The sequence below is a fragment of the Haliaeetus albicilla genome, chromosome 23 (genome assembly GCF_947461875.1).
Source record: "Haliaeetus albicilla chromosome 23, bHalAlb1.1, whole genome shotgun sequence".
In the NCBI taxonomy this organism is placed as follows: domain Eukaryota; kingdom Metazoa; phylum Chordata; class Aves; order Accipitriformes; family Accipitridae; genus Haliaeetus; species Haliaeetus albicilla.
This window is the reverse complement of record NC_091505.1, coordinates 16455298-16471414: the sequence shown is the minus strand read 5'-3', so window position 1 is coordinate 16471414 and position 16117 is coordinate 16455298. Positions and strand designations below refer to the sequence as shown.

Sequence of the window (16117 nt, the reverse complement as noted above, 5' to 3'; positions counted from 1 at the left end):
CTTCCCTGGAGTCCCCGCTCCAGCTAACCCTGTGTCCACGAGGGCCGAGCCGCAGAGCCGCGGGTTTGGCAGGCTGGCAGAGCCCAGGCAGGCACGGAGCCAGTTGCCATCCTGAGCCGTGGCTTCCTCCAGACCTGCTGGGAGATGTGCCCTGCTCCATGCACAGACACTGCAGTGCAGCTCCAACCCACATCCCAGGCTCCTGACCGCTACCCAAGTACAGTTATATATATATATGGCTGTTACAGAAAGCAACGTACGGCGCTTTGATGTGACCAGGTCCTAATACTGCACAGGGGAGATGTCATCTTTCTGGCTGCACCCGTGCAGTGTCCTCGCTCTGGGGACAGAGGGGCCGGGCTGCAGCGGGGTTGTCACCCAGCACGGAGCCAGGAGCAGGATGAGGGAGCAGGGAGCACTCTGGACCGAAACAGGCAGGGTCTTCTTCCAGCCGCAACCGCTCCCCAGGGACAGCCCCGTGGCAGGAGATATTAATAGGGGAGAGAGAAAATTGCATTTCAGCAAGAAAAGAGAGAGGGGTGAGAAGGGGGTCAAGAACAAGCAGAGCCGACCCCATTAGAGAAGCAGCAGGAGGCAGGGAAAAGCTGTAAAGATAAGTCAGGGCTGTGCTGAAGGAAAGAGGACCCAGCAAGGCAGAGCTTTGATTTGTACTTTTTAAGGGAATGAAAGAGATGGAGGGAGCTGGTGGCAGGGAAACATACTCCAGCATTTCTGACATGACAGCAATGCCCACAAAGGCGCATGAAACTACCCTTTTCTTCCTTGGACAGAACAGGAATGAGGAGGCCAATTAACCAGGGAAGCTAAAGCACACGTGTGCCCCAAGCCTGGCTGCTGTTCAGCTACTGTGTGTGACTGTGACTTGCATTCTCAGGCCACAGAAATGTCAAAAGCTTTGTGTAATTTTGCATCATTAGAAATAATAAATCAGGGTGGAAAGGGCTAAGTGAAGTGCTGTAAGAGCCACCAAGCTGCATATATAAAAGAATGCTACGATATGCACTACAGCAGGTAGTCTAGGTTTAAATGCTCCTGGTCCTGGGAGGGGTCTCTGCAAGTATCTCCAGATAGCAGCAAAGGCTGAAACAAAGCCTGAGAGCCATCCCCTCACCGGATTTTGACTGCACCAAATCCCCAACCGCATTGCTGGCATTAGCTGCAGGCACCACCACCAACCATCTGTTCCAGCCGTTTCACTGCATCGACGGTGGCAGGTCAGGGCAGATGCTGTCAATGCAGGGACACCTGCATTTTCATGACACTGCCCCTGGCACAGAACAAACCACTCCCAGCCTTGCCCAGCAAGTGTAAGGGCTGGATGCTTCGGTCTCTTCCTAGAGCTTTCTTATAGTGGGCAGGAGGACACGCATATTTAAATGGTGCCTTGGGAAGGATAAGATTTAGTGCCCATCAAAAGCTTGTCGTAGCCTCCAAAAACCTCAAGAAATGGATGCATTGACTACAGCTCATCCTATAGTACCCATTCCTCAGCGCACAGGGGGAGGAAGGTATTGCTTCATCTCTTCGGGACTGGGCATTGGTGGGAGACATGCCGGAGATTTGCTAAGTGGCCCCAAATAGCTACACAGCGTACTTGGGGCCTTGCTCCTCTCCATAAAATGGTTCCCTTCACTCACTGCACAACCGGTGTGTGCTCAGGTGGGAGCAAACCAGACCATTTCCACGGCACGCGCTGCCCAGGGCCACGCCACGGCACTCAGCCAGTGCTGAGCTAAATTCAGCCCCCTACAGCACACAAGCCCCAGTTCAGGAAAGCATGTGATTAATTTTAAAAATGCATTTAAGTGTTTTCTTGAATAAGCCCCTGTGAGCAATAATCTCTCCATAAGCACTTCCACAAAGTCACCCGAGCAAGCTGTGGTGGCCCACTCTGGCAGCACCCTGCCGCAGTGGGCAAAACCTGCCCTGGCTGAACTGGCAGCAAAACTCCCACCCACTTCAGCAGGAGCAGAATTTCCTCCCTTGTCTCGTATATGTCTCTTTTTCTATGTAAATTATGCAAACACAGCATACTGACTACACCCGAGGGGGAACATGCATATATTCTGTGTCTCTCTTGAGTACCAAGATCACTACAAATGCTGCATATAAACAGTCTTCACATTGATCAAAGTGAATTTAGCTTATTAAAAGAGGATTCTATGCAGAAAGCTGATTTCCTCTGCATGAGTATAAATTCAGACACTAATAATATAGTTTAAGCTGAAAAAAACCCGCAGAAAGAACAAAATGCTTTTTTTGCCTCCAGTCAAAACCTTCTTAATATCACCGTTAACGAGCTTTTTATCTCCTTTTTGCGTCTGCCTGAGACTGAGCCACCCATACAAGCCCAGCCCAGCCAGGATCAAACAAAACCCATCTTCTCCTGGCACGCTGCCCACCGTCTCACGGTGAGGTTTCACGGAGCACGTCCCACAGCACCACGTAACACAGGAGAGCAGACGCTCAGTTTGAATACCTCTCTATGGCAAGAATCGATGCAGTTGTTTGCAGGCAAAGGTTCTCCCCCACTGCAGTTGCTGGGAGTTCACGTGCTGGCGTATGTGTGGCCAAGAGCTGTGAGTGTGCCTGGGTGCCAAGCTGTGCCTTGGGGTGCTCGGGGATGCACCACTGGGCTGGCTGACACTCAATGTGGGCAAATCCTTTGCAGCTGCTGCTTCTCAGATAAGGTGCTGCGGGTCTGCATCCTTTGTAAATCTGTATGGCGAAGCAGTAAATGTATCTTCAGTTAATCTGTACAGAAATGATCTAAAGAAAATCAGAGTAATTGTGGGACACTTAAAATTGCCACCAGATGACTAGTTTTGGCAGCACTGTGGGAAAATGGATTGTCTGGGTTTTGTCAAGTGCTTGCTCCTCTGATCTCACCTCTCCCACACGTTTTATTTCTCTGTCACGACACAGAGAATGACACCTTTGGAAAACTTGCAACTGGCTTGAGACAGTCTCCTTGCAGGGGCTCAGCCGCTGCCGAGCACACCACTCCCAGAGAGAGGGGACGCGCGGGGAGGCTCCAGCTCAGCCTTGGCCTTACATCCACACAGGGAAACAAGCGACCACGTGCAGCCGATTCGGGTCCTGAGGCAGAAGGTAGAGTCCTTGCTATTTTCCTGGCAGTGCCACAAGGCCCAAGATTACAGATCTCACTCACACGCGTGTGTGCTCTTAAACTGCCCAACTCTACAATGCCCCACAGCGCTTTCAGGGGGAAAGCAAAGATGGGGTGAAGGAGAGGTGCAGAGCAGGGGACCGCGCACCAGAGCACGCATGTGCGTCCTGCCAGCAAGGTCTGTCCTGCAACGCTCCTGTGGCTGCCCAGGTCCCGTGTCGGCCAGCGCCGCGGTGCGGGTTTCTCCTGCCTCGCTGCACGACTTTCCCATTAATAATCCGCAACATCCTGAGCGTGGAGAAGATGGGAGGAGGGAGATTGCACTGAAGGTCTGAGCCAAGATCACCTGTGTCTATCCACTGCCAAAGGTCCCTGGCCGCTCTCCTTGAGGTCTAGCCTAGATGTCTCTCCCAGGTATCACCAGCACTTCGTACTCTGGCTCTGAAGTTGCACTTCTAACACAGTACTTTACTGTTGGAGCCCCAAGGTTTAAGCTGCAGGTGATCTCTTGGTTAAGAATGGTTTAAGTTATCACACTTAGGCTTGGACTGTTCCTCCCTCTAGCCTAATCTGACAATTTTCCTGCATTTTTTAGCGTGTCATTTATCCCACCTGCCAACTTTTGTGAAATTTGTCTGTTTATTTAAACAGTGACCTTGTTTGTCAGTTATTCTGCCAAAACTCCATCCATAAGTTATAATCAGTAGTGTACATAAGGGACCATTCAAAGCTGAAATTGATACAATCTGCCCTACAGCTTTGCAAAGAAAAGTGCACAGAGAGAACCAGGGTTCCCACACGCCCTGGCTGCCCGTGGTCCCCTCAGTGCTCCCAACTCCGCTCCACAGGGCTCTGCATGCTTTCAAGGGATTCCCGCTGAACTCCTTTTCCTCGCCAAGACCTCCTTTACACAGCCCATCTGTGAACGCGATGCAAGACCAGAAGGACAGCCGGGACGCCGGGAACACCAGCGCTAGAAGAGGAAACAAAAGAGCCCCAAGTGAAAGCTGCACTTCATCCTTCCCCATCCACGGGGCCTGAAGTGCCTCTGAGCAACCCACCGCAGCCTAAGCTTACTTTCACTGCTACAGCTCCAGATTACAGCTCCGCTTATACCATGACAGGAGCAGCACTGGCTGCATCCTAGCAGCTGGTCCAAAGGGCAATGGGTGGGACATGGGTACCCCAGGACACCTTGGAAAGGGACAACCTCCCTTTGCTGCTGATGTCCAGCCACCACCATATGCTACGCTTCCCTTTCACAAGCACAAAGGAGCAGAGGCCTGCCAGAAGTCACCGACCAAATTCCCACCAACTTCACTCCAGCCTTGCAAACCAAAGAGAAGTGTAAATATTCTCCTAGCTCTAGACAAGCATAAACGGAAAATCAGGAACAGAAATAAGATGACATGAGCTTCACTGCACCTGCAGAACGGCAGTTTTGGAGCTGCATCATACCAGACATCACATTTGCTCAGGCTGGCGCTGCTGGCTGGAGATGTGTCTCCTTTAACGCACAAATTATGGCTCCGTACAAGCTGACCGCTTCCATGACATTAAAAGCTTTCCTCACTGAGACGTTTTTGTTTACTAGTATTTCATTCACTGACTACAAATGGCTTCTTACCCCAGACAGTGTCTTGTCTTGAGGGAGTGCCTTGAATGCCCAAAATGCCGAGCTCAGTCTATGCGTTGAAAGAGCCTTACAGAGCCCACTCCTCCTGCGGATGAAGTTGCATGCTCCGGTACCTGCAGCACTAGCTCTGCTCCCCACCCCTTCATCTCATTCATTCTCACCACCACAGATACCCGTGGTTTCAGCTACAATTGCTCCAAGGCAAGCAGACAGTCAAGGTAGCTGACAGGATCATTGAGGGACAGGCAGGGTATCCCCAGGGGCTGGGGGAGTATTAAGCTATTCACATGCTTTTATTGACTTAACACCTGCTGCATCCAGGCTGCAGGAAGGGGATGGGATCCTGCCAAGCAAGGTCCCCAGCGCGATTCCAGTCTGCTTCAGACTGCCAGAAAGCCCCAGCTCCCCACACCCTGGGACACACCGCACCGCACACTGCCAGCCTGCTCCATCTACTTACCGAGCACCAGCCCCTGCTCCCCACGTACCCATCAACCACCCCCTGCCTCCCAGGGGCACCGGTGAGCTCGGCACTGCCCTGGGGTGAGGCAGAGCTGGGACTGCAGCCTGCTGGCACGCACCTGATGCCGGGGCCTTCGGTCTCCCCCACTCTGCCCATGGCAAGGAGGGGGCAGACAGGTAGGACATGCGCTCACGCCACGCTTTGTAGCTGCCCAGCTCATCAGCGCCAAGGCTGAGCCTCACCTTGGGAGCAGGATCAGAAACTAAGGCTTTTCGGTCTCATCCTTTCGCCACCACTCCCCACCGTTGTTTCCCGGGATGCCCCTCTCCACCCTCCCGACAGCCAGCACACCTGCACATAGACATCCCTTCCTCGCAAAGATGATGACCTAGTAGATGGAGAGGAACCGCCTTTTTCTTGGAGCAACCCAGAAAACACGAACCTCATCCTTTAATCACTGAGGCCGGACGAAGTGCCATCTGAGATGGGCCTATAAGCTTATGCCACCTCCTTCCCCGCTCTCCGAATGCTGCAGTGTCTTACGGCTCTTCCTAGAGATGCAGAAGTGCTGGGATTTATCCCTTGCTGCTGAACTGTTGAAAGCAGGAAGCTCTGCCAAGACCTGGGAGTCAGAGACACCTGCCCTCGCCCTCCTCCTGAGCTTGGCTGCAAACACACTAAGCAGCACAGCAGCTCTAGGGGATTTGCCTGTCAGAAAGAGAGAGAAGTTGGCAGGGATGGTGTGAGCGATGAAACCCTAGTCAGGATCAGAAAGAGAGTGGCTGCTGATGGGTGCTGGTGCCGGCTCCTTTGGGTTGCTGTCAAGGTTTTACTTATTTTCATCTGCAGTCCCACCCATCCCTTCCCTTTCTGACAGAAGGCACCTGGCACAGGCACCGAGTAACCATTTGCCTGTAGGATACCAAAGCTCTTCAGGTCCTATACAAACAATTTCATTTTTAATGAGAGGTTCCATCAGCTTGTACAAAGCATTTGTCCCTATGTATTGTTGATGAAAGAAGGAAAGACAATCACATGGGAGCCTGTAAGGATCCCTGAACAACTGCACATAGGAAGCAATAAGCCGTTGCACTAGGAAATCAGACTGGATCATCTCCATGGCTTTTCTCAGCTTTAGAAATCAGTAAATTTACAAGAAAACTCTGTTTTTAAAAGAATCGTTTAAACCCCTCCATTTACTTAACAGCACGTGCCGTTTAATCTGACCGTAGAGGACCAATGGGAATTATTCGCTGAACTTGTACTGCACTTTCTCCATATCCCATTGACTAACCTTCCATCAAAGTCAAGGTCAAAGTTGATTACACGCTAGAGTAATTCAATAAGCAACAGTGAAATACATCCAACAGAGCCCAGGGAAGCTTTGAAGTGACCCCAGCACCCACCCAGGGTACAGCAGCTCACGTTTGCACAGCTGCGAGCACAACAAAGACAACCTGCTGCAGCATCCCACACGCGGGGATGAAATGCATCTGCTAAAGCTCGTGACTTTCGTCCCAGACATTTGAGCGTGATTCCTGGGATACGTCGGACCCGCGGCTTACGCCAATGCCCCTGCCTCCCTCTCACCTCGCCAGGCCGTGCCCCGCGGTCCCGCCCTATTTATTCGCCGGTTTTACGTTGCCTGCACCCTGGGCAGGGTGAGCTCCGTTACCTGTTCGCTCAGTGCCCTGCGCGGACAGATCCTCCCCAGCTGCCGCTGCCCCCACGCGAGCGGTACCTAACCCCGGGCGGCAGAAGCGCCGGTCCCCCGCGATCCTCACCCCCCTGAACCGCGCTCCGACGGGCGGCAAGCGGGGTGGCGGGCGGGATGGCGTGACACAACACACGCCGAGGGGAACCCAACCACGCGATTCCGCCCTTCCCCATCCCCTGCCGCGCTCAGCCGCGCCCCGCCCGTCCCTCGCCCGGCGCTCCCCAACCCCTGCCCGGCCGTGCCCCGCGCATCCCCCGCTCTGCCCCTTCTCCAGCCCCTTCCTCCTCCTCTTCCCCCGCTCCGCGCATCCCCCGCCCGACGCTGCCCCCCTCCCCAGCCGCTGCCGGGCGCCTGCCCGCCGCCCGCCCAGCGCCCTGCCGCCGCTCCCCGCGGGCCGACCGCGGCCCCCGCCGGGAGCTGCCCAAGGTACCGCCGGGCCGGGCCGGGCCGGGCTCCCGCCCGCGGCTTCCCCCGAGCCCCGCCGCGCCGCGCCGAGCCGCGCTCACCAGGACGAAGGAGCTGCGCACCGCCTCCGAGACGCTCTGCCGCAGCTCGGCGGCCGTGCCCGGCTTGCTGAGCCGCTTCGTGAACTTCCTCACTTCCGACATGGCGACATGGTCCGCGCCGAGCGCTGCGGGGCCGCGCCGAACCGCCGGCTGCTGCCTCCCCTTCCCTGCCGGCGGGCGGGCGCGGCGGGGCCGGGCCGGGGGCGGGGCCGGGAACGGGGAGGGCCCCTGCTCGGCCCGCCCCGCCACGGCCCCGCTTTGTCCCCGCTGCAGGTGCCGCCCCGGGGCCGGCTGTCCCGTCCCCCCCCCTCCGTCTCCGCTCACCCATCCTGCTCCGGCAGACAAAGCCCGGGCTGGGGCTCTGCGGGAGACAGCCGGCGGCCCCCCCCCCCCCCGGGCTGGTGCGGTGCCAGAGCCTGGGGCTGCCAGACCGCGCCTGCCGCCGGGGGGGTGCGCCCCGGCCCCACCACAGCCGCAGGGGATGCTCGCCTCGGAGGGGCTCCAGGGAAGCAGCAGCAGTTTGGTCGGCCGCTGGTGCTGGGGCTCACGCAAAGGCAGCCAGGCTCTAGGCGAAGTTACCGGACATTTGTCCCAACGCGAGCCCGAGGCGGCTCGGTTCATACGGGGCAGCGGGCCGTTGGGAGTGGGGGTCTCCATGCGGCTCTGCCCAAGGTGCGTCCCTGCTGTACGAGCCGTGCTCCTGTAAGGCCAACCTGGAACCAGGACAAGATCTTACTACTGAGCATCTCCAGGCTGCAGGGTTTGCTATAGGAAAGCGCTTTGATTACAGAGGCCACGATCCCATGTGCCTGCCCGGCTGCAAAGGCAAGAAGGAAGGAAGCGGAAGGAAGGTTCCTCAGGACTGAAGTTAATTCCTAGTCCTTGTTACTTTGGCACTGTGCACTGTTTTTAAGGATGGTGGTTTTGAAAATGTAATAGATGTAGATGATAGATCCTTCGTGGTTTGTACATTAAAGCCTTACTTTTAAATATTTTGACTTACTTCATTGTGTGCTGTGCCTTTGCAGCAAGGTACCGAATTGGACAGAGTTGCCATGTAGTCATACTCTTAAGGAATTTCCACATATTGTGCCATATGGCTGGTTAAATACTATCTACAAAGACCTCATTGGAATTATAGGCATGCTGTAAGTCACGCAACATATAGAGGAATTGCTTTGATTATGAGAGCCAATCTGTAGGGGGTAATGAATACAGCTGTTATGATCCAAACTGTTCAAAATGTTATTTGTGACTTCCAAAGCATGCAAGTCAGTTATTGTTCTGCTTTTTAGCAGTTCACTGAAGGGGCAGCAGACACCATTTCATATTAAACACTGCTCTGATTTTTTTACACCAGAGGCAAAACAAATCTAAAAGTTTAGTGTTAATTATCAAATATCTACTAGATGAGGGACAGAAAAAAAAGAGTTTGAGCCAGAGAATTAGCATTTTCACAAAGCTTTTCTAAATCTGTCAAAATTAAGAAGCAAAAAAACCCTTGTGACGCATGATTCCAGCTGCAGCACACTGAGGTTCACTTGCTTACCCTCACACCCATGCACATTCTTGCAGGGATTTTACCAACGACTTTAGATCATTACACCATACAGCTCCAGTGACTGCACTGCGATGAACTGGGCTATGGCTATACTGGTAAGTAAAATTATTAAGTCTCATTTGCCTGGCTGCAAGAAGACAGGTAACACAACGATGCCTGTCACAGAATGGGGTAGCCCTATTCGTCCTGCCTGCTCGGGAGAGCCCCTGGCCCCTGCGGTTCCTCAGAGCAGGCTGGGCACTGCAGGAGAGCACAAGCCAGCACAACACAAATGATCAGAGGCCAACACTTACGGCAGTGCCATTTCTGCCTTTGGTCTGCTACATTAGGAACATCTCCAAGAACCAGAGTGTTTGCCAAGGGGCTGAGAATTGCGCTGTGACGGGTCACTTGACAAGAAATAAAATCATCCCTAGAGCACCCACTCCTTGTTTATCCAGTCAGAAGCAAAAAGTTCCTACTAAGGTTATGAGCTTGGTTTGGTGCCAGTGAGGGGCTGCATCTGATCAGCTGCCCATCAGCATCCCACTCAACTGAGCTAAGCAGGCATGGAAGACCAGTGAACAGTGAGGCTGTTTTTTCGAGCTAAGCATGAAAACAAAAGGAAAATAGAAGCAACGGGAAGGACACATCACATGAAAACAACATGCAGAAAACTGTGACTCCCTCTCAGGAAGACCAAACATCAGAATAAGAGTCTCAGGCACAAGGAGTACTAAGGCAGGACAACAGCAGCCACAGCACCACTGTGACAAGACAAACCCAAGGTTGCAAGGATTGTGGTTTCATCTCCTTTTTCACAGGGAAGAAAGGCCAGTAATGGTTTATCAGCATAAGAAAGGCACCCAAGAACATGCAGGGGCGTTCTGGAGGTGCTGAGGAATTGCACTGCCTCAGATAACCAAACTGCTTTCTTGAATTCAGCCTGCCATAGGGAACTCACAGACTCATCTGTACTAACATTTTCACCTCTTCGTTGAGACTAGAGCCTTGAGGCCCCCGATGTCATTTTCATCCCAGGCCTTTCCAAAACATAAGCACCATTGAAATTGCTTCCATTTTCTTCCCATGTACACAACTGCAGCTTCTCTTTTGCCTTTAGCAGATTCAACCAAGAGCCCTCAGCACCAGGCTCTCCAGCTGATGGATTGACTGCCCTTTTCCCAGGCACATGCATTTATTGGAAGCCCAGGAACAGCAATGAACACCAGATTCTCTGAGGAAAGAAAAGAGTCTTTGCTGTAGGCTGAGACTGTCTTTAGGACAGGCAGCTCTTCCCACTTCCTTTGTCTGTCACCCTCTAGTCACCAAGTTCAGTCAGGGAATTCCTCTTTCTAAGGAAAGAATCAAATTCAACAGAAATGTGTTCTGCTACTGGCCAGGCTTTATGACCCACCCAACCCAAAAGGAAACTTCAATAAAACATAGGGAGAGGAGAAGGGAGAGGAGAAGGGAGAGGAGAAGGGAGAGGAGAAGGGAGAGGAGAAGGGAGAGGAGAAGGGAGAGGAGAAGGGAGAGGAGAAGGGAGAGGAGAAGGGAGAGGAGAAGGGAGAGGAGAAGGGAGAGGAGAAGGGAGAGGAGAAGGGAGAGGAGAAGGGAGAGGAGAAGGGAGAGGAGAAGGGAGAGGAGAAGGGAGAGGAGAAGGGAGAGGAGAAGGGAGAGGAGAAGGGAGAGGAGAAGGGAGAGGAGAAGGGAGAGGAGAAGGGAGAGGAGAAGGGAGAGGAGAAGGGAGAGGAGAAGGGAGAGGAGAAGGGAGAGGAGAAGGGAGAGGAGAAGGGAGAGGAGAAGGGAGAGGAGAAGGGAGAGGAGAAGGGAGAGGAGAAGGGAGAGGAGAAGGGAGAGGAGAAGGGAGAGGAGAAGGGAGAGGAGAAGGGAGAGGAGAAGGGAGAGGAGAAGGGAGAGGAGAAGGGAGAGGAGAAGGGAGAGGAGAAGGGAGAGGAGAAGGGAGAGGAGAAGGGAGAGGAGAAGGGAGAGGAGAAGGGAGAGGAGAAGGGAGAGGAGAAGGGAGAGGAGAAGGGAGAGGAGAAGGGAGAGGAGAAGGGAGAGGAGAAGGGAGAGGAGAAGGGAGAGGAGAAGGGAGAGGAGAAGGGAGAGGAGAAGGGAGAGGAGAAGGGAGAGGAGAAGGGAGAGGAGAAGGGAGAGGAGAAGGGAGAGGAGAAGGGAGAGGAGAAGGGAGAGGAGAAGGGAGAGGAGAAGGGAGAGGAGAAGGGAGAGGAGAAGGGAGAGGAGAAGGGAGAGGAGAAGGGAGAGGAGAAGGGAGAGGAGAAGGGAGAGGAGAAGGGAGAGGAGAAGGGAGAGGAGAAGGGAGAGGAGAAGGGAGAGGAGAAGGGAGAGGAGAAGGGAGAGGAGAAGGGAGAGGAGAAGGGAGAGGAGAAGGGAGAGGAGAAGGGAGAGGAGAAGGGAGAGGAGAAGGGAGAGGAGAAGGGAGAGGAGAAGGGAGAGGAGAAGGGAGAGGAGAAGGGAGAGGAGAAGGGAGAGGAGAAGGGAGAGGAGAAGGGAGAGGAGAAGGGAGAGGAGAAGGGAGAGGAGAAGGGAGAGGAGAAGGGAGAGGAGAAGGGAGAGGAGAAGGGAGAGGAGAAGGGAGAGGAGAAGGGAGAGGAGAAGGGAGAGGAGAAGGGAGAGGAGAAGGGAGAGGAGAAGGGAGAGGAGAAGGGAGAGGAGAAGGGAGAGGAGAAGGGAGAGGAGAAGGGAGAGGAGAAGGGAGAGGAGAAGGGAGAGGAGAAGGGAGAGGAGAAGGGAGAAAAACGATCTGCTGAAACAACATGGAGTTCACAGGCAAGAGGGAACTCCTGGCTGATCCAAAACTCCCAGCCTGTAACAGCTTTTGACTTTGACTATCAACTTTTAAAAACGGAACCATCCTTACAGCAAGCATGGAATTAATGACATGACACTAGAAAAACAGTGGAAATTTCAGTGTTTTGCATTACGTGTGTTGATGGTGAAAACCCACAATATCAGGGTGTGGGCAAAGAGCTGTGCAGGTTACTTCAGCCAGCAGCCAAGAAGGAGATTTGAAAGGAAGGGAAGGATGATGCCATACTACAGACAGTCCTTTCACCCCAGAAATCTTAGTGTTCCCAGAGAAAACAGCAACCCAAGATAACAGCAAAAGGAGACATATGCATCTTTACATAACTTTGTAAAAAGTTAAATTCTTAACCACATCCATTCTAGCCTTCAGACCACCTGGGGTTTGCTTCCCAAGCCATTGGGGCATCCACACCTGCCTGGCTGATCAGAGGGTGAGCAGCAGCACCAGCGTGCAGTGACTGGTGAGGAAACACACTGGAAGGTATTGCGTGCCACCTCCTCCCCAGGCCTAGCGGACAGCACATGCTACAGGAAAATAAAATTTGCAGAAGACATTGTATTAGACTGATAGTGGAATCCTTCCCACTTACCAGTAACACCATAGCACAGAGGATGCATTAAGGAAGAATCAAATTTTTTTTTGGCTAACATCTGATAGATGTCTGCAGCTCACACTGATACAAGATCTGGAACCATATATAGGGGACTCTTGGACCAGCTCTGAAAACATCCCAAACAAGTTGAAGGGTTAGTGGCAGGCTTCGGATTTCATTTCTCACAAGCCATAGAAAAAAAAGGCACTTAATATTAGACAATAATCCTGTTTTGTGCTGCCTTCAGTGGTTATCTGTGGGCCTTTTTATCACCTGCAAATGGGCCTATCCCAGAAAAACACTTAACTATGTCATTAAGCTTAAGCAGGAGATTCCTCCTTCACTCCATTGGACAGGGGCCTGTGTTCCTGCAGCAAACCTGCAGGACTCAGTAACCCAGATCCAGACATGCCTTTTGCTGGGGAGGAGAAGATTACAAATGCCATTACCTCTTCAGTTTCCCAGCTTGAAAATTCCTTTGAGATACAGCTGTGATGTTTTAATGTATTTTAAATACTTCAAGATAAAAAAAAAAAAAAAAAGAAAAAGTGGCCCGATAATCACATCTGCACATTCACCACTCTTGATAAGAAAGCCAAGACACAGACTGCTCCAGTTCCACAAGTGAAGAACTTAAGTAATGCTTTTTGTGTACCTCATGACCCCTGTCAAAGCAAGGGAAAAACTATGTATTTGGGTAATCTGATCAGACACTGCTCCTTAGTTATACATGCAACCAGCCAGCACTTCTGGTGAGCCCAGAAGTCCAGTTGTAGCACCAGGACAGTTATAAACACCATGCAAGGCTGGATACGGCAAGAGCACCATTTGGACTCACAGCTACTGCTGTTACTCCCTATGCGCCAACTGTCCTGCCTACTGACTCGTGTCACTTACCACTAGAGCTGTCAATGGGGCTGTAAATAAGCAGCTATTTATTGTTGGCTTCTCTACACCTGTGAAGGGAGCATGCTCCAGCTGTGCAGCAGTAAACTGATGCTTAATTCAGGGCTACAACGTCCTTGCCCTTAAAGGGCTGCCCTCTGCTGACTTACCCAGGGTTACATGGGCACAGCTCCTCAAAGATGGGAGAAATGCCAAGTCCAAGCACCGCCTTTCACAGAAGGGCATTCAACAGGATCAAACACTACTGCACATCATGCCAGGGCTGCTGTGCTCTGTTCACCTGCCTCCGCTCCCAGAGATGCGAGCTGCAGCAGCCACACTGTGTCTATGGCTGCTGGTGCATCCTGTGAGCTCCTGCCAGCATTCACCTTTCTGGAAGGCATACAAGGGTCTGCAGGGACCATGGGTAAACCTCTCCATGCAATAAGGGTCGGTGAAGTAGCACTAAGAGGTGCCACCAGTAATGGTGAATTCCTTTGACATACCACACTGTCCTTAGCATAGCTATAAGACTTAAAGAGACAATATTGGCCCAGTGGCCACTAGATTTTTATATTTTGTTGAAGTACAACAAATAAAAGTTCTCCCAAGGTTTAGTTCCTGGAAAACAAGATACCTTGTCATAAAATCTGATTTAAGAAAATGAAACCGAGAGACATGTTGCTTCTCAAACACCTGGTGTTAACTATTTTCAGATACAGAACTACAAGTTAGATGGACAGCTACTCCAGCATGTCTCTAAATTTCCCCTTCTTAATTTTTTAAGAGTTTTTTTTTTTTTCCCCAGAGAATTGGACAGGGATAAAACCTTCCCTAATCACTTCAAGTATTCTGTACACCCAGACAGTGGAAGGGAGAGGGGCCAAGACACAGTTGCTGGCAAGGGCCAGCAGGACCCTACTGGGCTCACTGTCCAAGTGGAGAGTACCAACAGCTACTGCAGAGCTGCTGCCTGCACCAACACTTCATGAACATGGTCATACACAGCAGCAACAGCACTGCCTCAGCTGGCTCACTGCCTGTGAGACATCCATCCCTAACCCTAGTGAGCAAAGCATTGCAAAGACACACTTTCCCTGGTGTGAGAACAACTTCTGGTAAATTGAGCCCACCAGAGAACACTTCAAGGGGCAGAGGCTTGGGTCTGTTCTAGTGTTTGACCACTCTGACAGGAAAAAAAAAAAAAGGCAACCCACTTTTTCTCACGTTTATTTATATTTATATTTCATTTGTGCTCATTGCCTCTTATCCTTCCACTGGATACCACCAAGAAGAGCGTGCATCAGTTGTCTTTACCCTGTCAGGAATTTACACACATGGGTAAGATCCCCCCCTGAGCTGCCTCTTCTCCAGGCTGAACAGCCCCAGCTCTCTCAGGCTCTCCCCACGTGTCAGATGCTCCCAGCTCTTCATCATCTGCGCAGCCCTTTGCTGGTTTCTCTCCAGTACATCCATGTCTCTCATACTGGGGAAGCCAGCACTGCACACTGATGAGGCCACAGAGCTGTGGCCTCATCGGTGCTGAGGAAAGGGGAAAGATCATCTCCCTTGAACTGCTGGCAAGGCTCTTCTTCATACTGGCCCTCTTTTCTGCATTACAGATTACAACTAAGCAGATGGGAGTGATGGCATGAAAGTACAGCATTTGGTTTAAGAAGTAGAGCTGTATGATAATGAAGCAGAATCCAGCTTATGAGTACTCCCGTATTTATCTTCCTCCGCTTGAAGTCTTTAAAGATCATTTACAGTAACTGCCGCACAAGGGGATTATTAAGATCTCACACAACTCCCATGAGCATCTAGCTCGGACAAAGATGACAGCAATTAAGAGGATGATATACACAGCTGCTGGACATCCCACTTGAGGTCAAAATGCCATCGCTGCCTGGTCTCAGCCCAGTATTTTACAGGACAAGTCTGTGTGAAAAGGCAGAAGAAAGAAGTGGTAAAATCTCCATGATGCTTTTTTCCTTGTACAGCTATGCTAGGCCAACTGGAAAACAGTATGAAGGGGTCACCATCATTCAAATAAATCTATTTCGCAGTAAGCTCTACAACATGAAGCATTGCACTTAAATCCGCCAATATAAGAATCTCTCACCATTTCAAAATTTCTGACCTGCACTATTGTTCTTGAATATCTGTTTCCAGACAGCAAAAGCAAGGAGCTACAAGGGCAGCTGTGTGGACCTCCTGCTCTTTGGGCAACCAGGAGTTGAGGTTGTGCCCACGGCAGGCTGAGGAACGGTCTGGGCCTTTCCAATTCTGTTTTCTGAATGCCTCATGTAAATGTGTGTGTATGACACTAGATCCATTACAGAGCTCTTGCTGCCAGAACAATGCTTTGTCTTCACCTTGAAGACAAGGAGGCAGGAACAGGGCTGAAGTCCGGTTCTGAAGGGGATGCTTTCATAGGCAAATGTTTGGCCAAGCCCAGAAGCAAGACTGACCTACTTAACCTAGCAGGCATGAAGAACTAGCTGATTCAGGGACCTGGCTCTATCACAGTATTCAGAAGTGTGCTGATCACAGATGAGAGAACTGTAGGCAGAACAGGCTGCAGTGTGGTCTGGTCTAAAAGAAGCTCTAATTGATATTTATTCTGGAACTCCATGTCACTCTTGAGCCACTTTTCCCACATGGAGGAATGAAGTCTTGGCCAGCACCCCTGCTACCTTCCCAAGCTTTCCACATCTTTGCTCCACTGTTTCTTTGTTCCGCTGTTCCTCAAAGGTAGAACAGTGATGGCTGGTTGGGGTTTTCCTACAGA

General features: G+C 51.8%; 1 protein-coding gene across 4 annotated transcripts in view; it reads right to left on the bottom strand.

Moving 5' to 3' along the window:
• DOCK11 (dedicator of cytokinesis 11) overlaps nucleotides 1-7659 on the bottom strand; it is an 87908-nt gene extending 80249 nt beyond the window's left edge. For all 4 annotated transcript variants that reach the window (XM_069811390.1, XM_069811386.1, XM_069811388.1 and 1 more), the window contains exon 1: nucleotides 7474-7659. In XM_069811390.1, the coding sequence (XP_069667491.1) occupies nucleotides 7474-7575 (102 nt within the window). In that variant the 5' untranslated portion in view covers nucleotides 7576-7659. The remainder of the gene's footprint in view (nucleotides 1-7473) is intronic.
• Between the last annotated feature and the right edge of the window lie 8458 nt (nucleotides 7660-16117).